We start from the raw sequence: 26,479 nt of genomic DNA, 5'->3' as shown, positions 1-26,479 counted from the left end.
GCTTTCCTTTGAACAGAGCCTTTAAGTCTAAGGTATGTTTATAAAAAGCAACATTTCTGAAAAACTGAATGAATTACTTACAATGAGCACAGCTACCACTGCTCCCTGAATGAGTCCTGTCAAAACATCACTCCAGTGATGTTTGTAGTCAGAAACACGTGAAAGACCCACATAGATAGATGTGGCAACAAGACCAAATTGTAGAGTAGGACGTACAAGTCTTGCCCAGTCTCCTTTCATTCTGGCCTGAAGATAAAGCTAAGAAGAAAAATGATTATGAAATGCAGTAAATACAGATGCAGTTATGTAAAATTGTCTCACATCTGTTCAGATACAGTTGAAATTCATATTCAGAAACGTGATTACATCCACAAATGTTCTAACTGCTGTGTTCTTGCAAATTCAAAGTACTAAACAGTTAAACATGCTATGGCAGACTTTGATAGTCATTATTAGTCTTTAACTACTCAACACTATCATAGTGATCCACTATAGAAAAAACATACTGTATTCGTACCAGTATCACAAAGGACTATTTTTAGGATAAAAAATGTATGGCTTAAAGAGAATCCAGTGGAGATCAAACCACTGTTTTACCCCTCACCGATTACAGCTGAGTATCCTTCTGATACAAAGAATAGCTGGCAAATGTTTAAATGGACAGTCTTCCCAATATGGATACCCATCTTGCTCTAAAAGCTGGAAGCACATAAGCAGCTTGAGTAGAGTAAGAGTTCACATATACTATACATAGAGCTGGCAAGTTTTTAGCTTAATACTCATTTCCAGCCACCTTTAGCATTATCAACTTTAGCCCAGTATTTCAGCTGTAGTTGAAAAGTGTCGCAACTAACTTGTATACAATTATTAATAAGCTCTAGAGTCATGCTCCTCAGTTGTCATTGCTGTGTTTCAGTTTCAATGCAACAGTCTAGTCCCTGTCCTTTCCAGTTGCCTATTAATGTAACTTGAATAAGAAGGCAGTGATTCCATTTTACTACTCTAGTAAATGAGTGGATGTATGAAATTCCCATTCTTTTCTCTCTCCTCAGCCATTCCATAGCTGTATTCCATGTATATCTACGCTTTTGCTTCTGTTGACCCAAATTTATTCCACGACACCACAAAACAATTGTATTACCTTCCCATTTAATCTATTTAAGATGCTTTGTCTGCTGCGTTATTCTGTCTAGGACAGAGACCTCATTTCAGCTCTAAGAAGAGCTTTTCATAGTCTATCTGGAATACATCATTGAATTTATTCTGAAACTTAATTCAGTCACCAAAAAGGCAATACAGTTACCATATTTATGACCAAGAACAATACAGCTGTAAAGTATATTTCACACTTCAAGTATCTTTTCAGTACCATCTAGGAACTTCAGGTATAGTACAAGACCTTAGCTGACAGTCTTGCACTTTCGTAACAGCTAACTAAAACACAGGCTTCAGGCACTAAAACAAACATACTGGTAAATCCCTCCACTGCCAACTTCAAAGGCCATGGCTACCTTGAAGGAGCTTTACATTTACAGTGTCAACACATGCATAGAGCATGCACTGTACATGCAAAGGTGCTGCTTTTCAGAGTAAAACATCTGGGGAATGTTTAGTTGGTTTCTCAGAGTAACTTGCATCATAATTTTGGCATGCAGAATTTTCCCAGCTATAAATGGAGTGTCAAAGAGATCAACCCTATCCATAACTGGTTCCCTTTAATAGCAAGGTCAGGTTGAAATCAGACCCTGAAGAAGATACAACTAAGCCTGAACTGGAAAATAAAACTTCTCCTGTAAGTAGTGGGCACTCTGCCTATATTTAGGTCCTTAATGTCACCACTAGGGGAAAAAGGGAAAAATAATTTTTAAAGTGGCTAAACAGTATCTGTCATACTTTTAACTTCTGTTGGGAAAAAGGCCTTAAGTAAGTGCTCTTACATTGATACTACCTCTGGCTTTACAAACAGTAAGCCAGAACACTGATGGCATACGTGATGGACCAGAAGTGGGTCCTTGGAGCACATGGTGATAGTCTACCAATCAGCCAACTCTGATACTCACTATTCTTTCCCCTTTTCTGTACCTCTCACTACATTCTGCTAAGATAACTGAAAATATCTTGCTGTAATAAGGTTTTTCCATGTAAGCATTTTTTGTAGTTGGCAAAGACATTTTACAGTCATAATAAAAAGAAAAAGGGTTATGTAACTGCAGATAGGTAGGAAACTGGGTTTTTTTTTTTCCCCCCAGAAGGAGGGAGAAGATGAGGCAAACTTCACAAAAAGAAAGTTTTGAAGAATCTGATTCATAAGAACTTTTATTCTACATGCCAGCCAACAGTAGGCAATTAAAGGGAAAAAAAAAAAAAAAGAAAAAAGAAAAGAGTCTTTGAATCTCCCTTAAGCAGCATGTATTCAGGGCAAACTTCTGAATTTTTTTCTGCCTGACACAGCTCTAAACAAGAAACTCTAGTATCTACATGAAGATTTAATTCCTGCATTAAGAGAGTAATCTTTGTAGTCACAGCTAAGATTTGGAGCTGCTCTATGACCCGTAGAAGGCATGCTATAGTTAGCTATAGGCTTTAGTCAATCCTAGGTGCTTCTTGCAGACTTGCACAGCATCAACTACAACAACTCTGTAGTAAAGTCCTGAAGCCCTTCCTGCACCCTCTACCAGCAGAGGGATTTATATTGTTTCAAAAGTCTACAGAAGGGTCAGAAATCATACCACAGAAGTGTCCGTGTGACTGATCACTGCTGTATTTAGAGAAGTAGCAGCTGTTCCTCTAGTTACAATTATGTTTTCTGATATTGCTTGTTAGATTGAGAGTAATTTCTCTTAAGCCAACTACTGCAGTGGCAAATGCCATGTTATTTTTAAGCAGGTAACTTCAAAACTGACATTGGGGTGAGGGAGGAATAGGCCTGGGCCTATTAAAAGCATTTAGAGAACCTCTCCCTCTATATGGAGCATGCCTCTGGTTTTCAAGTCTAAGTGTCTTTTAAAAATGAGCAAAATCAAAGAACACGCATCAAGAGAGGAAACAGAACCAAATGCCTGCCTCCCCCTCCTGCTCCTCCTGAGACTCTTCACTAGAGAGGAATGAGCTTTCCAGCTAAAATTTAATCTGAGGCAGAAGAACCTTTACAAAATTTCATCTGATAATACTACTGTAATGCCTGTTCTCAAGAGGATTCAGCATTTCACTTGTTGCTGACAAATATCTGTGAGGCTATCAAGTTTCCTTGAATACAGTAGAAGTGTCCAGAGCTGTTCTGGTAGTAACATCCTCCTATCAAAGACAGTTATTTGACCATACAATCTTTCCTGCCATCCTGTTGGAGAACTTCTTGGCTATTTTTCAATCCTTCAAATACAATCTATTTTTCTTCACTCCTCATCCCTTTTTTTTTTTTTTTTTTTTTTTTTAAGTGCTAAATAGATTCCATAGAAACTTCCTTGTAATAGCTGGTGAAAAAATGCTGGAAGTTATTTTATCCTAATGCTTACTCTATAATGAAAATATGTTCTCTACACCACACACATCCTGAGCACAAGTTTCTTCTTAATCTATGGTCTAGTAGTTCATTTCTAAAAATACACATAGGAATGAAGAGAAACTCACAGCCACTTTGTGGCTTCTAGCAAGAAGCCGCAGACATGAATGGAAGGGTCTCTGCAACTGCAGAATCATTTGCTACTCTTGAGAAAGTTTCTAGCATAATTTCGAGTATTTGCCCTTCCACCAGGGCAGAATAATATACATATGCACATGCCTGCCTGCCTACCCAATTTAAAAGCACAGTGTCTTCTATTTCCTAGACAGACTTTTAGGCGTGTAATCATGTGGCTTCACAAGAGTTTCCTAGCAGCTGCCGCCTCACATCCCTACCTTAAGGGCACAAAATTCTATCAAATCTGCCAGAAGCTACTCCACTAACCAGGGTCCTATTTTTAAAGTTTAGTTTTAATACTGAAAACTTCTAGGTCATGTTTCATTCAAAACCTTCTCAGGTTCCCCCCCCCCCCCCCAAACAAACCTCTACTACTTTAAAAGCCCTTAGTGCAAAAGATTTTGCCTATTAGGTTACAGGAAGTCCTCCTGCACTTCTAGTCCTCCAAGAAGTTAAAAAAAATAGAAATCCAAGGGGGATTTTTTTTTCTATTGTTCTATAGGAAGTTTTACCTTTAATACCTATTCATTTGCATTTATTCATTTAAAAATTGTTTTAACGGGATTTTAATCTTACCTTATACCTGAATTCCTTGATAATTGCACTTCCTAAAGATTTCCTATTCTGCCTAATAAACGGAGGAACAATTTTCCCTGGGAGATGTAAGCATTTCTCCCACTAATTTTTTCCTCATCAATCCTAATATGTTCACAGCATCATGAAGCTAATAGCAAGCCAGAGAGAGGATACAGTTTTCATAGAAGAAAAGCTCCCAAATGACATGAGGAAATCTGACAGCACTTCTGAATTTATCTCAGTAAAAGAGATCAGAATCCAGGAGTAAGGTGCAAAAGATCAGTTCTCTTATGAGACAAGCCCTACTTTGAGAGAACATAGTAGTGATAAGAACTTTAAGAAAGAGCAAGTAAACAGGCTTGGCATTTAGCCTAGTCTAATTTTTGGGTTCACGAGATCTACCTGAGCGTAAGAAAAAAGCCCTACGGGATTTCTGGTGTGCTCTTTTGAAGAGCACAAGATTCTACTACACTTATAATTAGTATCTGGATCCATTATTGGCTACAGCTAGAAAAGCTTATACTTAAGAGCAAGTCAGTTGACCCAAAAAGTTGTAAGAGCCACAAACAGCAATCAGTGCTGCAGAAATCCACTGCAAGGATTTTTCCCAAACCAAGAAGCTCAGAAATAGTAAGGCATAAGTCACCTCCAGTGTGTGTACACATGTGTGTGGTTGGCTTGGGGAATTTGGGGTGGAGGGTGGGGTTAGGCAGTAGTGTGTCTTGATTGTTTTGTTGAATGAGGAGGAGTAGAAGAAAGAAGGTAAAGCACAGGAGGCAGCATTGCCTTTCAGAAGGCAGCATTGCCTTTCAGACAGAAAACACACACACAAAAACCATGAAACAAGAACACCAGTACACCCCCACAGCCTCACATTAGTACAGTAAAACATGGAGCAAAAGTCTCCAGGAGACCAGGGGATAAGAACAAAGATTGAGAATCCAGACACATTTGTAGGATATGGAAGTTCTATCTCTGTGGATATCCCAAGGACATGCTTACAGGACACAGTCCTCTTCCTCCTGAGACTATATGGTCTTCTATTAGGAAGCTGAGTACGTACACAGATGGCTAGAGAGACTATCCACTCTCCAACTCCAGCAGCTGCCGGATGCAAATAAGCATCACCTTTGTGGGGAGAGAGGACTCCAATAACCACAGTACTACAAACTTCTGAATTACAATATGGACTTTGCACATGAGCATCATGGATCTGAGCATTTTTTCAAGCAAGATCCTCTAAGAGGATGAAAAAGCTCAGAAACCATCACATTCACCCTGGGACTCCTGCATAATGCTTGAGGCAACAGAAAGCATTTAGAAGTAGGGATGACTGGCCATCTCCCTGAACCTGCTGAGCCCTGTTCCATTCTCAGTCTGTACTACTGGATTATCAGGTTGAGACACCCCTGCCCTGTTAGTACTAGGTAACAGAAGAGAGAAAGGCCCCCTTCACATCCTCCAGGCTTCTTTCTTTCCCAAAGGCAGCTTGCAAAACAGCCGCTCCCTTTTTACATGTACAGGAAACTTTATAATAAACAGATTCCTTTGTATAAAACCCATGAGCCACTTAGTTTAAGAAATGCAGGAAACCGAACAATTTTGAATTCCACTGTTTGTGCTAGCTGAAATACAAAGATTACAATTTTCAGAACAAAACAATGGCCAGCAGCCACAAGACTTGCTGAAAGATAGCATAACTGTCACACACACAACCTTGTTTATACCAGTATTACATAACGTAGAATACAACAGCTCGTTTTATATTCATATATACAGTGCTAGAGGTAAACAGAGCTGTAGGCATGAACAAGACACTGCCTTGCAGACTAGAAATCAATGTGTAGCCTTTGTTTGATGTGAAGCTTTAAGTTAGTACGGGTAACGTCTATCCCACATCATTTTCAACACAGACTCACATCAGAACAGAAAGCTTTATTATTACGCGTTACTGCGCCATGGAAGTGTATGTAGCTGAATTCGTAACTCAGCCACTTGTGTAGATTCTGCAAGAAATACCATTTAAGAGTTAAGTTCTCAATCTCCCAGGTTTATTTTGCCTTTTAAATATGAGATCTCATTTTCTAAAAAGGAAAAAAAAAATCATGTTTTTAAAAAAAAAAAATCTGTTGTGTCTGCAATATTATCTGCTCTTCAGATAAAAAAGCAACATTTCAGAATTAACTTTTCCTTCACTGGAAGGGGAAGAACATAGGTCTGCAGTTACTTTAAGACAGAGATATGTGGGCTGCTGTTGAAGGGGACAGAGTCTGTCCTTCTGACCCTCTAACCATGAATTCCTGTTGCCTCCCCTGTACCAACTCTGATGTTTGAATAGCCATATGGTGAGCTGGAAGAAGGAAATGGTACATTCAACAGGTGAAATCAATTTAAAAAGTTTGGACTAGGAAGAAAAGGCAGAATATTTACTAAGCTGGTCCCTTTAAGATAAAGGCCTGCTGCTGTCAAAAGGCAACTGAGGTCAGGCCAGAGCAGTCTCCTATGCAATTTCGGGGGGGTGGGGGGGGAAGTCTTTTACGAGGTTAGTAGCCAAACTCTCAACTCAATAAAGTACAATGTATTCAGTATAGACATTTTCCACTGAATTAATATAACTTTTTGGTTTAATCCTTCAGCTTCAATAGGGCTGTACATTGCAGAAAATGGTTTGACATGATCTTACCAGTAAGTAGGATAAACAGTGACTTTTTATTCCACTGCAAATGTTAACAGTTGGCCATTTTCTGACAAGAGAAAAGCCTAAACGCATTCTTTCTAGCCAACAGAAATCAACTTTTCTGTTGCATCTATCAAGTTACAGAAATCTTCAAGAGAAGAATGTGAGCACTGCCAAGTACTCCTTTCTTCTCAGTCCTACAGGAACCAGTTCGCAAGAGTCTCATCACTACTGACCCCCAGCCATAATTCCTAAGCGCTCTGTGGAGAAGTAATTTTGCTTGGCTTGCTTACTATTAAGCAGTCTAAGTACTGATATTAAATGACTACTAGGAGAACATACAAGCAGGAGAAGCACAAGAGTCTCCATCCTTGAGCCTCACAGCATGACTAGTTATCCTGTATTTTTTCATCTGTGCTCCAAGTAACATGCTTGGTACTGCCCAAAGCTGCAGCCAAATAAAACATTTCCAGTAAGAAATCTCTTTTCATTAGCTTAAGACTCTGTAGTCCAGCTTTCAAGCAAGCAGGAATATATTAGGTTGTTGGTTTTGTTTTTTTTTTTTTTTTTTTAAAAACTCTAGCCAGTAATACTTGAGGAAGCATAGAAATACTACCATGCAAATGGACATACCTAAGGTGCTGTGCTCATATAGGCTCTTAGTTGGGTACCGTCTCACTCACCCTCCAGTTCCAACAGAAACAATTAAAATGAGAAATTTCAGGAGCAAAACTAGATTAGCAAAGTTAAGAGCATGAGTACTAAAAGACAGCCAAGGCCCTACTCTCCTTTATGCTTTAGCCTATGCTATGTCCTCTTTGCAAAGTGAGCAGGCTGTCAGCCCAGGTCACTGAAATACCAGCAGCCTCCCAATTCTTTTCTATAACTTCCCATTTCTTAGGGCACACAATATGTTCTTTCCCAATGAACTGTGGGACAGCTTCAGAGCAACTCCAGTTACATATTAGAGATTTGTCATCCCCTTTCACCCCAGGACTAAGCAACACAAGCACGTTGCAGTCCCCAGAATAGCACAGCAGCTTGGCTGGGTCTGTGCAGCACGGTTACTCACTCCAGGCTAGGCACGGTCAGTGAAGTGCTGAGGCCAACTACAGCAGAGATCTATTCCATTACAGCAATTTGATCCTCAGAGCTACACTCATTTCTGCCAATTGAAACAGTTGCAAAAGGGTCATTTGAGCTACTGAAGACAGAGGGCACATCAACATTTTAATTTACTATAGCTTTCACACAAGATAAAAAAAAATATCCAGGCCTAAAATTATAAATAACTACAGAACCTCCCTCTCAGGAAGGGGTGCTGGTTTTATACAGTAAACATTGCTAGAAGTAGTATTCAGTTATGCTTGTCCTCCTATTCTCCAAAGCCAAGATAAAAATTGGTTTTGTTGAGAACTGGTCAGCTGGTTAACTATGAAGGAAAAGCAGCAGCGCGGGGGGGTGGGGAATAACTCTGGAATCCAGCATCTGTTATTAGGCCACAAGGTTCCCAGACACCACTGCTGCTCAATCGCCACGTGAAGCTCTGTTGTTGTCGTCAAAAGTGTCCCAACACAGAGATAACAGCTCAGTCTAGACCCAAACTGACCTGCCTAGTTCTGCCGGATGAATCTCCTAATACATTCTCCAGCGCAACTTCCTGGCCTAACAGTCCTGCAAGTGGGTTTTTCTAAGGGTTCAGTCATTTCATATACAAACAAGGGAGAAATTAAAAGAAACTAGAAATCTCACCAGAAGTAGGCCAAAAGGCCAGGCCTTAGTAAACTGTTCTAGCTAGACAATGACTTTGACAGGTATACAGTATCACAACATTCAGTTAAAAAAAGCAGCAGTGACCTCTGTGCAATGAGTGATAACAGTGATATGTACTACTGATTATTTAAATATCTAGTTTAAATAGGCAGATTATACGAGTGTGTAAATTAACATTTTCTAAAGCTACTCAAATGCCTATTTCTTTTACTGCACAATTTTTAGAACTTGTTTGATAAGTGTTTTATGGAACAGTTAGTTCACTCCTCTGTAAAGTAAGAGGAATACATTTTCTCAGTTGTAGGTGCTGCAGTTTGATTTGCATTAGGCACTTTCTTCACTTCTGCTCTAATGCCAGATATTCACATATAGCAAGCTACACAAGACCATTTGAAGTAAAGATTTTATATATGTGAACAGACTGAAAAATACAAAACAATAACTAAATACAGATTCATTATAATCTTTCTATAAAGGACTTCTGAGCAGGGACTAGCAGAATATATTTTAAAGGAAGCTCCTATTACCAAAGCATGTAAGTTGATATGGTATCAGAGACTTCCTTTTATTTGGATGACACCTTTTAAGCCAAACTACTGCATGTATGAAACGTGAACACTGCTCACTCAAGGAAACTAGGAGGGATAATATTAAGTAACTGTAAATGCTAGGGAGCAAAGGATATTTTTGTCCTCCTAGAAGACAGAAGTCCAAATCACATGCCAAGTAAATATTTCCATTCCTGAAGAAATTACAGTTTAGTTCCACTCTTCCATCCTGTCCCACAAGCCAAAAGACAAACTAAGGAGAAATGCTCCAAATTCCCAGATGTGCTTGCATTAAGACTATTCATTTTGAATAGCTCATGTGGCATGACAGTCGTCTTCCACATTTCTCTTCCTACATGTAAAATTTGTATTTTAAAACTCTATCTTAAAACTTTCAGCTCCTATCCCTCCTTCTGCAGTGTTCAGATTGCTGCGTTTTTCAGCCAGCAGCCCTTCTGCTCTTAATTTGCCATTGATCTATTAAGCAGAATTCCCTGCATATGCATTTCACTTCTCCTAAATAGGTTCCTGAAGCAAGAAAATTAGAAAAGAATGCCCAGTTAAAAGCCTTGCTTCCAGCTTAGTGAAGCCTCCAAAACATGAGGACACTGAAGTCACAACATCTTAGAGAGACACTTGGGGGGGGGGGGGGTTGGAAAAAGAGCAAAAGGAAAGCGGCAGCTACCGCTTAGGCAGTTTTGGCCAACTTCTCATTAAACACAGACTGAGACGCATGGTATTTCCATGTACCCAGGCCTCACTGTGTAATGGGATATTCACAGCATAAGCTTATGTTTAGTAGCTTTTTTCCCTCCCCATTCAAATCCTCTCGATACCAGTGGAGCCATGTAGTTCATTAAGTCAGAACTGATACCATCGTCTCCACTGAGAGACTTGGGGAATTTCTCCTGTCACTAAAGGAGTAAGCAGTGCTTCCCACAAAGTACTTCTGCACGCTTACAACCCCAGCAGAAGTCACCACTGTCAATATGTAATATGTTTCATGCCAGTCCCTGAACTTGCTTCAAATTTGATCCCCTGCTAGCCTCTTGCACTTAACCTTTCCTTGGTAGGGATCGTGCAGATTATTGTACTAGAGAAGTCTCCAAAGCTCGCTCATTTATTGTCAAGAATTATAATTAATCAAGATTATTATTTATTATAGAAAAATTCATAAGGAAATCCCATTTGATGAGGGGAAAAAGACAAAGACATCTTACATAAGACTTCAACTCAGGCTGCAGCAGCCTTTTGAGTTCTGTCAATATGCAAGAATTTATTACCACCACCCACCCAAACCCCCTCCCCACCATGGGTTTTCACCCCTCAGAGATAAGGGAAGCAAAGTGTAAAGCTCAGTTGATGAAATCAAGACTAAACACTCCCTTTTTTTTTTGTACCAGTCTACTGCCGCTAGAAGAAAAACTTCCTCCTTAATTCAACTCTTGTTCAAAACAGACATCCCACTAAGTGGGAAGTTTCACACCCTGAAGGAGTATTACTCCACAGACATTACTGTAGCAGTTACCCACTGGTCACAAATCAAAGCATCTAAAATATTTAAGCACACCAGCGAGTCACTTGATTTTTAACCCATCACTTGCAGATGCAACTGTCTTGGTTCATTCATTAATATATTAAATTTGACATAGTATGAATATCTGTCATTGGCATCAGACTACGTCATTTTGTATCTTTGCCACATATTCTTCTCTTTGGCTTGTTCCCCGTATGCAAAGAATATACCTTTCCAATGATGCAATTTCATTTATAATTATAGGGCTATATATGCATGTAATCATTTCACTTTTTTAGTCAAATCTTCAACTGAAAGACAGCAAAAAAAGTACCTGCAAGTTAGGCAACAGCTTTTAAAAAGTAGGATTCCAAGATGCTGTGTTATCAGGGATGCTGGTGTGCTCAGCTTGGTCCTTGAATAAGGCACTCTAGGCCACTTCATGTTTGCTTATTTGAAAACAAATATGACTTTTGGTTAAACCTCAAGTGTTAAGCCTTTAAGCCTCAACATACACAGTTAAGATAGGTGGGATTTCCAGAATGAACTGATACTTTGGCATTTCACTTCTACCATTTGATTAGCATGCTAAATGGAACAAATGTGTGGCTCCCTGGCAGCTTCACAAGTCTTCAATACGTTTGGTTTCAGGAGGGGGGGAAAAAAAAAAAAGGCACCAAGACTAGCAAGAATCAAAGACGTGACTTCCATAAGCAGCACACAACTTGACCTTCAATTCAGTTTACTGATAAAGCTATACCTGTTTCTGAACAACGTTTTAAGCTTGTGTAATCACAAGGTCAGCCACTCCTGCTACAGGATAGGAGGCAGTTTTCAGTTTGTTCAAGAGCTGCCAACCCTGGGGCCCCTTTTTCTAATACACGTGAGAAAGATAGAATACTGGAAAACCAAGGACACATTCACTTCTTGCTGCAATTTTATTTTGTTTGACTGCTATATTCAATATATACTTGCTTATCTTCCCTTCGTCTCCTTTTTGGTATCAATTATAAGACCTGAGCCTTTAAGCTTTTTTTTTTTGTTTTATTTTTAATCATTCTTTTTCTTCCCACCTCAGAGAGAATAAATTACAACTCATACTTGACAAACTGTCCGTTCAAGCATTTCTGCTATCATCAACTTGTATCAGGTAATAAATAATCTGAAGCTTGCTTTATATAATTGCTCAAGCACAAAACAAAGTGTAACTGTACTTTAACCTCTGTTTGCAATTCAGCAACTCTGCTTTAAGTAACTGAAGCTGCAGAAGTACTTCTCAGTACTTTGCCCAGTATTTTACAAGGTGGCTTGATTTAAGCCACATATTTCAAGATGCTGCCACTTCATGGTTGCAGTTTTTGTGCTGTCTGTGGCAGAGATCATTTGCCCCTTTCAAATACTCAAAGTGTTCCTTCATTTTGGAAATGCATAGCCTGATAAGGCAATGTGTTGACCAAGCAATATTTAAACAGTTGTTTCTGCAGCATCCACTAGTTCATCTTTCCCAACACATGGCAACATTCCTCTAGTCCTTAGGAAGCCAGCACTGTGTGTCTGGTTATGATTAACAGTGCACATGAGCAATGCCACATGTGAAAGACTGTCCTGCTCATGACTCAGACTGCAGCTGGATTAAGTGTGCAAACAGCAGATGAAGCCAGCCTGAGAGTTCAGTTAAAGAACAGATTATCAAATGCAGCAGGTTCGGTTTAGAGCCAGTGGCAGCACTCTGCCTTGCCACGTGGGCAAAGGGGAGGGCTAGAAAGTGATTTTCTTCACCTTCCTGTAGCAGCTGTATGCTTGAGGATGTCTTTTTTTTTTAAATAAAAAGGCCAAGTTCAATGCAAAGGTTGGTATGAAGCAATGCTGTGCTACATAGCAAGAAAAAACATCCTACACAGGAGTTGCTACCCTTCTTCAGATGTCCTCCAGCAATTTCTGCCGGAATAAACTTATTATGGAAGAGTACAGAATGGAAAGTAGAAGTCTAATCTCCTCAAAGCCTCTTATTGTATTGGGCCACAGCTCAGCAAAAGACAAGACAAGAAATTCAGGTGGAGAAAGAGGGAGTATGCCTTCTCCTCTGGTCAGTCTGGCTGCTCATCGTCAAGTTTTGTCAGACAAAAAGTGTTTTCTACCATGCCTGAATGATAAACTGATCTCCAATAAACCACTTACTGTTTAGCATGTGTTAAAAGAGCCAAAGACTTTCATATCCTTGACTTCAGCTACCTTAGGCTGTAAGTCATGTTATCTTGCAGTTGCTACAGTCCTAAGTAGACACAAGGACAGTTTCTATAACAGTATGCAAAGCCACAGCAAGTTTGATTACACTGCTGAACCAGGACCGACACTAGCTCTGGACTTAGCAGCATTACAAGTAGCAGAGGATGGATTTCAGGCCCCCATCCCACCTCTCCCACATGCAGAAGGTTGCAAAGGGTGAAGCACACACACAAAAATCCTATAGGTAAGACATATGTATCTTAACTTCACTGCATATATCTTAACTCCACATTTTTTTACATTGTGCTTCATAAAAGAGTTTTATTACATAAGCGGTTTTCAAGCATGAAATTTTAGAATTTGCAGGTTTCTGACATTACTATCCTCCACAAACTTGGGAGGAGGGAAAAATCCATGCTTATTAGTTTACAGGGATGGTGGGAAGTTCACCTAAATTTTCAATAATTAAAAGAAAAGAGAATCAGATGTTGAGATCTATTTTGACAAAGATGCATACTTTCTGCAACCTTAGAGTCTTCCTAATGCACTTTTTAAACATATGACCCCATAACACTTGTACTATAATGTTAGTTCTGCAAGTTTGGAAAGATTAAGGAAGTGTTTATTTTCACTGATATCCTAATATTACATTCAGGAACTCTCTAGACAAGCTCCTTGCATGGATTCCAAACATGGATTCCACAGGCAACAACAGAAGAGATTATTCAAGCCACATGAAAAAATTACTATCTTTAAATAAAAGAAATCCCTTGACCCTCTCAAAGACTGCATTTTTTCAATATCCTAGTAGGCTAAACAAATGAGGGCTGAAGACCAAGGTGTTCAGCATAGCTTCCATTATAGGACATTCACACTGAAACTAAAGGTAATCTCAGTATTATAGCAAGTAATTGGAGGGCAAGGGGGAAGGATATGAGTTAACAAAGGCAAGGCCTGAAGAGAGGAGAACTCCCTTCTCTAAATCTGTACCTGCTGAGAAGCCCTCCTGGCCACAACCACCTCCCCAGGCCACCAAAGCTGCAGGCAGGATCTCTTGTTACATATACGTGTGACAGAGATAAAAGTTCCAGCAACTTTTCCAACTCCTCCTCTGGGCCCATCAACACTGCCCTGGTAAACTGATATTCAAATCCCCGCCAAGTGGCTCTAATCCAGGCAGTATAAAGTATAGTCATACACCTAATAGGTTTTCTTTTATCTCCAGTTTTGTAATTCTGAGGTGGCTGTATCACATTCTTCCATTGCTCAAAACTATGCACAGATAAGCTAGAGTAGAAAGATATGATTAACCAGAATGCAGATCAGTATCAAGTTGCTACATAATAGTAGCTGCTTCATAGTACTGTGGAAATACCGATTTTGATCCATGAGACCTAACTCCAAAACAAAAAATAAGGCGACCTATAAAGCTTTGGAGACTGTCACTCATAATAAGCAAGTCAGTCAAGACTTTTTTTTTTTTTTAAATACTACATCTGACAACTGAGGGAATTGGTATTATGTTATTGTTAAAAACAAAGCTATAATACTATTACCAACCTTACAGCTTTAGAGTAGATAAGGACGACTAGTTCCTCTCTCCTCACTTACCTCTCAAACAGATATAGCTATAAACAATTTGGGTCCATCACTGCAGTTTACTAAGTCCTGAGCTTTTTGAAGAGCTCAGCTTTTCTGGACAAAAAAGAAAACAAACCCCAAAACAAGACCACCACTACAAAACCCATCAAGTTCAAAAGTTTATGTCATCCTGAAAAGTACATCCTCATTTCTTTACTCAAAATTATTATTATTTTTAATCTGTCTGCTGTGGATGTTACGCTACCGCCAAAAGAGAAATAAGGTGAAAAACGCAGTCAAGATAGAAGCATGAATTCAATATGAACTCTGAAGACTCTGATATTTATCTATCAGGTTAGCAAATTACATCAAGGATGAGAGCTTAATTTCACAACTACATAACAACAAAACTGCAGAACAAAACTGTTGAACAAAACTGTTTAATACTTTTTGTATTATACATTAGCAGGGAGAGAACAAGCAAAATCAATTCTGCAGTGTTAAAAAGCTTATTCTTGGAGTGGAGATAATTGGCCCTAGATGACTTGTAACAATTCAGACTGCCTAAATTAGATCCTGATACATTTTACTCAAATCCTCATATATACTGATCACTGGTGAAATGATGTTGTCACTCATATTTACTTCTACAGACCAATTCCCCTCCCCACCCTAAGATGGGAGGCAATTAAGAGCAGTTTAAAATTAAAACTGATCTGCCATTTCGTTCTTACAGGCCCACCCGTGTTGGGATAGGGTTTAAATTTAGTTTCTTTATAGGCTTTGTGTGTTTCATTAAGTCATACGTATCTTATTACACATTTTTTTATATAGCTTGCAGTGCTTTCAATATTAACCAAACTTGAGTAGCAGCATATTTTGCAAACCCACTGTCACCAGGTTCAATTGAGACAAGACACAGAAGCCAACTACCATATTAAATATTTTTAGGCGTACTGAACAAATTCCACCACTCCTCTCCTCACCCCAGTTATCAGTGCCCTTCCCTTACAACTCCTAACAAGCAATCTTTAGTTCAGTTTTCTCTGAGACAAGCGTCCTACAGAAGTACTGTCCCTTGCACAAAACAGCCCAAGAAACTGCTGATGTAGCCAATATTTCAATTTTGCACTAGATAACTAACAGACATTTGTTGCCAAGCAGATGGAAAGAACATACTTACTGCTAGGAACAGCATGCAGTACATGGAGAACGAGGAATGGCCAGAGTAAAATGATAGTCTGGAAGAGAAGAAAGACGACATTTAATTCCTTTTCACTTGCAATACTCCACAGTCTACAGTGAGATTAAGTTATCTTATTGTTAAAATGCAAACATTCCCAACATTCTTCTTTCTTGAAGACAGAAGAAGTCATAACTTGCATCTAACAACAGCTTTTGACAAACAGCATGGATTTCATTACTTCAGCAGCTATCCAGTTTTAGTATTCTTAAATTGAACCCAACATCAGGTAGTAACTACAAATCCTTTGTCTAAAGTCTAAAGAGGGGGAAAAGGCAGGAAGAGGTTTATCCCTTTGAAGCCAGTTCACTAGCTAGTCAAACACAAAAGATGACATCTAATCTAACATTTGTAGAACTAAGTGAAACATCCAAGTATGAATCTAAGAGTGGCAACACTGCCTTCAACTTTTAAAGGCTTCCAAGAGGTCCAGACTGTAGCAAACTGACAACTGATGCTGACCATCCGCAAGACCCCTGAGATGGGAGCTCTTAGGGTGCGCCCTCCTACATATATATATAGGATTTCTGAAAGTAACTGAGTAATGAAGTATTTCTGATGAAGGTTCCCAAATCTCAGGCAAGGTATGCATAAAACAGAAATCCCGTTCACTTCTTTATCAGGAAGAGACAGCAGAAGGGAAAAGATGTTTTGACAGAATCTGGAGAGAAGAGAAAAACTATACTTAAACTACATATGCTAGTTTATGCAATGTCATTTGTAACTGTGTTGGCTATTTTACAGGTTATGAATAAGGTGTAACCAGAGTTATTTATCTTAACCAGGCTTCAGCGTGATTTAACTACGTAACACAGCGCTCCTCACTTGAGAGGAGAGCATACACAAAGTCAACTTATTAAGAGTACCACAGCTCTTCACTTGTGCAGAAGTGACAAACTACAAAACTTTTTGCATTGTTATATACAAAGTTAAGAAATCCTACATCAAACACTGGAAAGTAAACACCCACATTTCCAGTTTCCTCTGTAGGTTTTAGAGCTCTTGGTTTACATTTAATTCAAAGCCTTATCAATAGCTCTCAGTTTGAGAGATATTGAAGAAGCAGTCTGAGAAGATTTTTTGCATATGTAGCTATCAGATATTTTTCAATTCAGTTCTTCAAAAGAAAAGCTGCAGCAGTGTGTTATCTTCACATGTTTAAAATTCAAAAACATTAAGATGACAGTTTTGCTCATTACTAACTAGACATCCCTTCTCCACTTCAGCACTGCTTAAATCTCTTCTCCAGTTTAAACCCCTAGATGAAAGCCCATTACAAGAGCTAATAAGGTAAGAATTGCAAAGAGCTCCGTCTTTCACACAAGCATGTCGTATGAGCCACAAAAACAAAGCAAGCTATTCTACAAAATATCAAACACAGAATAATAAATTCTTAGCTCCTGATCCAGTATTTTATCCACTGACTTTGGGTCTATTGCTGTTGTCCAAAAGGCAGAGTTTCCTGTAATTCCTGAAGGCAACATATTGTCAGATGAAGAAATCCAAATGGCTAATGAATGAGAAAAGGAATAAAGACCCTTAAATTTACTTTGAAATTCCTACGCCCTTGTATAGTTCTTGTGGATTACTAGCGTTATTGATTTTAGGCATACACTACCCCAATATAACACTCAGAATGCCTTGTTCCAAGTTGAAGATTACCAAGTTTAAACATATTCTCCCGATCAGGCATAGGTAAGTAGGCTCTACGTGACTGAAAGTCTCATGCTTAGCACAAAATATCGCCAGAAATACAACTGGAACAAAGTATGGATCGAACTTGCTCATTGTGCAATCCCAGTGAAATTTCTTTGGCACTATCGCTGTCTCAACTTCTAAATAAAAAGCATGCTAAAAACAACAATGCAAAAGACCTACACGTGCACACAACACACACACACCCCCCTCAGACTTCAAATATTTTTATATAAACAATGGAAGAGTTTCCTGACTATTCCTCAGCATGCAAACAGCCTTTTTCCCAAAGCCTGCAGAACATCCTGTCTATCAAACCCTCCAAGTGGCTGCACAGTTCAAGCTTTGTTGAAGACACTGAGCACTGGCTCGCCATGAGCTAGCATTTTCGAAAATGCCATGCTTACTAATCTCCAAAAGACAAGAGTACTAGAACAATACGTAAATGAAATGCTATGAACAACTCAAACCCTGTATTTTGCTAATGAAGGAAAGCACAAACGATCTCAGTAGGAAGTGGCACATTAGGTTTCATGATTTTATGTTGTTCAAATATAACCATTAGAACAGCACCCAGCAAAACCAATATCATAAAACAAAACTGTAAAGTGCAAAGTCTCTTGTTCCGATTCTTTTTGTAATGGTGAAGTCTGACATCAAAGAACAGTTTTGCCAAGGTCCGCACCTTTTAATCCATGAATATCTACCTCAGTATATCACTTTTGATGCAAGCTGTAAGGCTTCATTTATACAGGAAAAACCATGGGCTTTAATTATTTCCACTTATCCCACAACTTACTACTGAAGTACAAGAAAGCCTTAAAAAGTAACACCAAACCAAATCATACCATCACTTTCTGGTGTACATAGTCAGACAAAAAACCACCTACACACAAATACACAAAAACACAATTACAGTTAATCACTACATTCTGTTCAAGTTTGCATTTTTAAGAATACTTCAAAAAGCAGTCGAAGCCTGAACAATCCCTGCAAAGAAAGAATTGAGGTGGATACTGAACCATTCAGCACTTTTACCTAGACTTTCAATTACAGACAAGCAATTTTAAGAAAGTTCGCTTCTTAGAATTGGACTTTGTTTCGTTCCATTCCACTTCATTCACACGAGGCAATTTAGTCTACAGAGCAGACCTGGGTGACAGAAGGTACTGCTTTTTGAACCATCTAATACGCCAGACAATAAACCTTGCAGTATATAAAGCAGACTCTGTAGTCTCCTTTATTCAAGCTTTGTACAAGGAAATATAGTAAGGTTTGAGGAAAAGAGACTTTCCTAGCAAGGCCCTAGGTTGGCTGCATTATTAGTGGAGCTGTGCAGTGCCATGTCCATAATTCCAATAAGCTCTTTACAGCGTTCACAGCAGTATAAAATGGCAAGAGATAAGTCTTCCCAAAAGAGACTGAGATGGTTCAGAGAGCAAAAAGCATCTACAACTCTCCCCAAATGCAAAAGTTTCTATTTCAAGGTCTTGTGGCACCTACATAGTCTAATACGTTACCAGTTTTAAACCCAATCCTGTTAGAGACACTGCCTATTCTCAGGGCTCACATAAAGCTGTAAAAGATGAGTTATCATTGAGAGAGCCAACTGCTGTGAAAGCACTGGTTCCACAAATAGAGTAATTCTAGCAGTTACGAATCTGTACATTGATTAGTAGGAAAAGGGGGCATAGCACACAACACAGGAGTGCTTGTCTACACTTTTCACTTGCACAAAACAACATGCTTTGGTAAGTTTTGCTTGGCAATATTTTAAGTGAATTATTAAGCAAAAGCATTAAGAAATACCCTGCATTTTGAGTTCAGTAAACCAGCTGACACCACATCTCCATACAGCTTGTTTGCAAGGAAAACTGAATGTACAGAAACACATAAAGTGCACTCCTCTGCAAGAGTCTGAGAGGAAAAATGAATAGCCTTAGTGAAAAAAGACTAGGAAAGAGCTAAAAATGTACAGCATGGTGAGAAATTAAAAGACCATATTAGAAATTATACTAGAATGTGACAGATCAAGAGGAAGCTTGTTTTTATGGTGTCACAATAAAGGTGGTAGAAGCTGAATATACTGGCAACTTTCCCAATATAGAAAGAACTGAATTACGGAATGATCCCATACAGAAAAAGAGAAGGTGGCCCAGGAAACATTACGAGGACTCCCACATCAGCGAGAGAAAAAAAAAAAAAAAAAAACCACACACATACACACCCCACAAAACACCATCCCACATTGGATTAGCCAGCTAGTCTTTCCTGTCCTCAGGTTCTTAGGAGTCTTCAAGCCTGACTCAAAGCTTCCATTGGTATTTGCCTTGCACAGTCTATTAATCTGGAGGTGAATAAATATCAGATAAACGCACTTAGTTGCGGCTCCGTTTCAAGTAAACTAAACTCTACACACTTGACAGGGAAATGTTTCTGGCATTTTAATGCAACGAGGACTTGATTTAACAAGGTGCAAATCTTACACACAAACTGAAGTAACACATTATTTTAAGAACAACTAGCTTTGCATTCAGAAATTAACATGGTTTTACAGCATCTGGTCTCCACTACTGTAGTTGTACAAGTCCGTAACACTAACTCCAAGAACATCACAGAATCACAGAATCGTTTAGGTTGGAAGGGACCTCTGGAGATCTAGTCCAACCTCCCTGCTCAAGCAGGGTCCTCTAGAGCACGTTTCCCAGGATCACATCCAGATGGATTTTGAATATCTCCAGCGAAGGAGACTCCACTACCTCTCTGGGCAACCTCTGCCAGTGCTCTGTCACCCTCACAGTGAAGAAGTTTTTCCTCAGGTTCAGACGGAACTTCCTGGGTCTCAGTTTCTGCCCGTTGCCTCTTGTCCTGTCGCTGGGCACCACGGAGAAGAGGCTGGCCCCATCCTCGTGACACCCTCCCTTCAGATACTTGTACACACTGATGAGATCGCCTCTCAGTCTTCTCTTCTTCACACCGAACAGGCCCAGCTCTCTCAGCCTTTCTTCATAGGAGAGGTGCTCCAGTCCCCTCATCATCTTTGTAGCCCTCCGCTGGACTCTCTCCAGTAGGGCCATGTCTCTCTTGCACTGGGGAGCCCAGCACTGGACACAGGACTCCAGGTGAGGCCTCCCCAGGGCTGAGTAGAGGGGGAAGGATCACCTCCCTCGACCTGCTAGCAACACTCTGCCTAATGCACCCCAGGATCCCATGGGCCTTCTTGACCACAAGGGCACACTGCTGGCTCATGTTTAACTTGTTGTCCACCAGCACTCCCAGGTCCTTCTTGGCAGAGCTGCTTTCCAGCAGGTCAACCCCCAGCCTGGACTGGTGCAGGGGATTATTCCTCCCCACCTGCAGGACCCTGCACTTGCCTTGGTTGAACTTCAGGAGGTTCCTCTCCGCCCACCTCTCCAGCCTGTCCAGGTCCCTCTGAATGGCAGCACAGTCTTCTGATGTGTTAGCCTCTCCCCCCAGTCTAGGATCATCAGCCAACTTGCTGAGGGGGCACTCTGTCCCTTCCTGCAGGTCATCGATGAATATATTGAACAAGACTGGACCCAGGACTGACCCCTGGGGGACACCACTAGCCACAGGCCTCCAACTTGACTGCGCAGTGTGGGTTAAAGGTTTATGTGGTACTCTGAACTGAGGCACTTTGTGCAATTATTGCCAAAAGATGTTTAAATGAATGCCTAAGTCATTTATTTAACAATAATTAGCAACTACTCAGAACTCAGAAATCCATTTTCAAAAAAAAAACAGTATTACTGCACTTGCCCTCCCCCTCAGTAGTAAAATCCTAGGCCTTTCCCTTACAGAGGGGAAGAAACTGCCAGAGACTTTCCATTTCAGTAATCCTTATCTGGACAGGTTTACTGACAAATTAAGTCTCGCGGAGAAAATCTAAGTGCTTTGTACAATTCCCTAGTCATATTTAGGGTGGAGTTAGAGCTACTCAGCTCTGCTCACTTTAAGCAGTGGCAGACACAAAGGAAGCTTAGCCATTTTCGACATGGAATGTTTCATGAGAGCATGCCTAGCTTTTTGAAGAAAACTTGTAGCTACTTGTCTAACCATGTTGCTGTATAATGCAAACGAAGCCATTCCCAGCTTAACCCACTGACATAAACCAGATCTAGCAAGCTCTGATAAGTAGTAAGTAGTCTAATTTCCAATTACCTTCTGCCCTTCACCCTTCTGGAACAAGTCCTACAGATAGTCCAAGGAGGGATAGAAAGTAACCTTTTTCCTAAGCTCAGGATGGAACATGAAGTGGTTTAACTCATCTATGCATGTGACAGGGCTTGCCTTCACTGCAAAATTGCGGAGATATGTAAGAAACTTCCACTGGCTTCTTTGGGCACAGTAAGATAATCCATAATGAAAAAAATCTCACTCCCCGATTATCCTTTCTTTTCAAATGGGCTACAGCTAACCTGTGTCTTGCATCTGAGAATATTCTTTCTTCAAAATTCATCTGGGGAACAAGTTAAGTCCTAAAATTCTCATCATGTACATAAGCATGTAGTATGTGCTGAACTTTGTGAAATCAAAGTTCAGGAAACTCATGTTGCAACAGCATTCCACATTTGCAAAAAAAAAACCGAACACCACCAAAAGTATTCCTTTTTGTCAGTTTTGACTTATTCAATTTAACTCAAGACATACACGGAAAGTTTAACTTCCACCTACATTTCTAGTTAGCCTCCTCCAATTAAAAAAAAAATTAGGACCTTATTTGCTTCTTCTGCTGCAACTCTCTTTCAGAGAAACTTTAAAGTGTGAGAATAGCAGGAAAGAGGAGGAAGAAAACTCAAGTCAACATTTCTAAAGACTAATGTTTTGCTCTCATATGCTTCAGATTAGAAGCTTCTGTTCAATTAGCCATGTCTGCACACGTTACCCACATAATACTTTCTGACTCATAGGAGTGTTATTACCATTTTACATAAACAGAATGAGAACAAGGGTAATCCCAGTCAAGTCACAGGTTGGCTTATCACTCGGTTTTTAAACAAACTGCTTTGGGCACCCAGCACCTGGTAAGAGTTATACAGACAAAAAAAAAAAAAAAAAAGCAGATTTCTGTAATCTTGAGCAATCCTGGGCGGGGGGAAAGAACATCAGCATTAAGGCGAACTTGGTCCCCATGGTACTGTTTCAGAACTACGCAGTTACATACATGCCTAAAGTTTTATCTTAGTATGATCTTCCCTTTTACTGACCTGGACATTAAACTACTCATTCTTTGCAGAATTGCACAGATTGCAAAGATGCACCTACCTACTCCCTTAGCCACAGCTACGTTCCAAATAATTTTCACGGCTTACTGAACACAAATGACAAGTTCTGAGTGCTAATGTACTTATGAGTGTGATAACAAGCTTAGGAACCAGTAGATAAAACATTTTTTAATATGTTTTTCAGGCTGACACTTGTCTATATTCTTAGAACTTAGATATGCATTTAAGAGGCCAGCTCAGTTGCTCTGAAAATGCAGTACTATAGCTTATAAGACCAACAGATACAAAGTACAACAGATTACCCTTTAAGGTCGAAATACAGGCTATTATACCTATGCAGTGATGCACTGGAACACTTACTGTATCCACAGTCCAAACTGTAAAGCCTAAAAAGATTGAAAGCATAGCTTTTTTGAAAACGGTTCACGCTGAATACAGTTATGATGAACAAAAATGAATGCTATCCATCACCACAGCAAAAGGCCAAGTCACATTATGTCAAAGTAGAGCTAAGATCAGAAAACTCTACCCCGACTGCAAAACTGCATCTCAGTTGGTTACAGCATATGCATCTTTCAGACTCAGTTCTCCTTACTGCCACTTAATTTCTACTGAGAGAAAGCTCCTCACATTTCCAGAGGAATTCAGCGCCATTCCATCATGCGCTATAGCCTGGAAGAAGTTTCTGAAGTTTAAATATTTGAGAGGTTCTTTCACTACCATACCTGACCTTTTTCCTTCCAAGTAAACTTCCTGCAAGTGTTATGTATGGGCTCCCTGACTAGGGGCACAGATTCTCAGAAGTGGTGGACAGTGTGGTTTGGACCGGAAGTGTTCCAAATCAGTCAAGTTGCACCTTGACTAACTAATGAAACAGGCGTGGGAAGGTTTAAGTTATTTTTACTGTTACTCAAATAATATAACTTCCTCTGCTCTTCCATTCTTCCAACTGCTTTAGTTTAAGCTTCTAGTAAACATTTTCATATATACATTTTCAGGACCAAAAACAACTAAATTAGTTTGATGAAAACTGTATACTTTTCGAAAAGTTTCAGTATTGCAGAACCCCTCTTAGGTTAGAGATTTCAACACAAATAACCAGAATGCTGTAAAAAACATACTAGTTTTCCCCCAGCAAACATGTAATTAACAAGGCTGTAGAAACTCTAGAAATATTTCTGATTCATGATGCTATTAGAAACTGCGAGATTAGATAAGTAAACCTTTCAGCCATGCTTCAGTAAGCACAGTTTGATCTCTGATGAAGCTTTAAAACAAAGGCTGTATGAACAATTGCAGTATTAAGTTATTTTGCTATAAAAGAATGTTTGGTCTTAAAAGTAACAGCCAAAGGGGAGATAATATTTAAATTGAGATATATTTAATCTCAAGCAGAGACCCAATCTTTTGGGTTTTTAAAAATCCAAAGCAGACCACTTGCAAAGGCTATCTAATGAAAAAGCAGGGAGAGGAGGGGGAAACACCACAACCAATACTAGCAACTAACATGTAAGTGAGTTATGTACCACAGTTCGGTTTTTTCACAGTTAGTTTTAAAGGTGTTTTTAGAATGCAGAAGAGAAATGCAAGAGTTTCAAGACCCTGCATGAACTTCAAAACTGAGTCAGGTTAGCCCCCCATCAGCTGTCTGACACAGGTGGATAGTTACTGGAAACTGTTCTAAGTGATTTAACTTTACTCACTGGCATGCACATGCACCATCCGTGAAAGTGCTTAAACAGCCAGCTCTAAACAAAGTTCAAATAAAATCCCTGGCAAGTGATTAGCAAACAGCAACACCTTGGCAATTGTGTTTGAATAAATTACCAAGGTCAAAACAGTCAACTGTAATTTCCTAAAGACTTCTTTGAAGATTACATTTGAGTTTGCAGTGGCAAACTATACAGAGCTTGTTTCAAGTGCAGTCAGTCAGGGAGCAATATATCAACCTAAGTACGAAACTGGTATTTTTCTAACAGGTATCTAGTATTGTGATACAAGTCTGTACATTAGTACAACAGCCACTACTATAAGTGGGAACCTTAACAGCTTTGCTATTTTTAAATCATAAATGGAACAGAATGATAGAGTGAAATCAGAGACCACCTTCAACTATCCAATATTAAAGCAAGCTTCACAGAAAGCATTTCTCACATACATATCCCTGCTAGCTTCACTAGTCTGTTTTAGAGTAACAAAGTACCGATTGTGCATCTGAATGCCTCCTAAGTAGCTAGATTTGTACAACGTGGCTTAGTATTTACCACCTTAGGATCACAGGTTTAGATGCATGTATGTGCTCAGTGAGCTGAGGAATACACCACAAGGGACAACTTCTTGGATCTTCCTAGCTACTGGGTCTTCAACATACCTTCAAACCCAGGACTTAAGGGACTCCCAGGTTCTGCCCCATCACCCTACCCTAGATATCATTTTTTAGGACTTTAGTTACAAAAAAAATATTTTGAAGTGAGTGATTACAATATGGGGACAAACCTGCACTGTACAGCTAAAAATACAGTAAGTAGCTAATCCAGAAGACCTGTAATAAACTCAAGGAAACACAAGCAGGTAGATTAAGTGCCCTTTAGCACACACCCAGGACTATTACACTGTTTAAGAAAGTGTGTTGTGTTGATAGAAACTAGTTTAACTAGTATTAAAGCAATAGGATTGCTTAGAGGACCGCACTCAGATCAGAGTGATCAGAGGAACGCTGCAAACAAGTTTAGCATGACTAGAAGAGGTGGGCATTAGCAGCCTAAATGAACATACTGTTGTCCGGCCCAGTTTTATAAGTGAGTGCCACTGCTCCCTTCCCGCTCCTTTATATTCACCTGCCTTTTTAAGGGAGGGCACTGATTTCAGGAAGAATAAATTTAAAAAATTCATTTGTTGAAATTTTCTAAAACTAAATGATATCCGAGTAGGTGATTGAAAAAAAGCTATGCTTTCAATCTTTTTAGGTCTTACAGTTTGGACTGTGGATACAGTAATTGTTCCAGTGCATCACTGTGTAGGTATAATAGCCTAGGTTACAAAGTACAATGTAATCATAGCTAAAATTATTTGCTTCAAGGGCCAACATGTCAAAAAAAAAATTTAGGCTTACATTCTCTACTCTTCCATGGAAAGTAGCAGAACGCCTACATTCTACTTCTAGCTTTGCCATTAAACAGTGTTAATCAAGGCAGAATGTGTTAGGCCTTGTGCCTTCCTATCCGCACAATGGAAGTTAACTGCTTCATAGCCCATTCTGGCAGCATGGTAATTAAGCATTTGTACCTTCCTGCAAAAGCAGCTTGGTTTGTCTGAAGATTATAATACATTGCCAAAAACATGTAGCACTTCTGTTCTTTAAAAGAAAGCTAAGGAAAAAGGGAGGAGGGGGAGGCTTGCTATATGCATCTTTGACTTCAATGAATGCTCCTGCTTCCCTTTTCAGGGGTTCGGAGGCCTTAGTCTTTATCTCGGTGCAACACACCACTTTTTGGTTATGGAACTAGTAATGATATTTCAGTTTCAAAAACTTGTAAAAAGCTTTTGAAACTGCATTCAATTTTTCTAAAATTAATATAGAAGTTTTCCTGAACCCAGTGACTACCCAGATTTGAAATTCAATCCAAATTTGTCAAATGAAATCTAAAAAGATACTAACATTCCATCACAAAGGGATACATTTGGCAGTTGTTTACGTGTTAAATCTGCTAGAATCTGGACTT

The 26,479-nt window shown here is 39.4% G+C and overlaps 1 protein-coding gene across 3 annotated transcripts in view; it reads right to left on the bottom strand.

Moving 5' to 3' along the window:
• The window catches only part of LOC104146853 (phospholipid phosphatase 1), a 72,612-nt gene that overhangs the window by 2,398 nt on the left and 43,735 nt on the right, over positions 1–26,479 (bottom strand). For all 3 annotated transcript variants that reach the window (XM_068928662.1, XM_068928663.1, XM_009679094.2), the window contains exons 4-5: positions 15,757–15,814; positions 82–258 (exon numbers count right to left, since the gene is read on the bottom strand). In XM_068928662.1, the coding sequence (XP_068784763.1) occupies positions 82–258; positions 15,757–15,814 (235 nt within the window). The remainder of the gene's footprint in view (positions 1–81; positions 259–15,756; positions 15,815–26,479) is intronic.

The sequence above is a fragment of the Struthio camelus genome, chromosome Z (genome assembly GCF_040807025.1).
Source record: "Struthio camelus isolate bStrCam1 chromosome Z, bStrCam1.hap1, whole genome shotgun sequence".
Classification (NCBI taxonomy): domain Eukaryota; kingdom Metazoa; phylum Chordata; class Aves; order Struthioniformes; family Struthionidae; genus Struthio; species Struthio camelus.
This window is presented reverse-complemented; position numbering and strand designations above follow the sequence as displayed.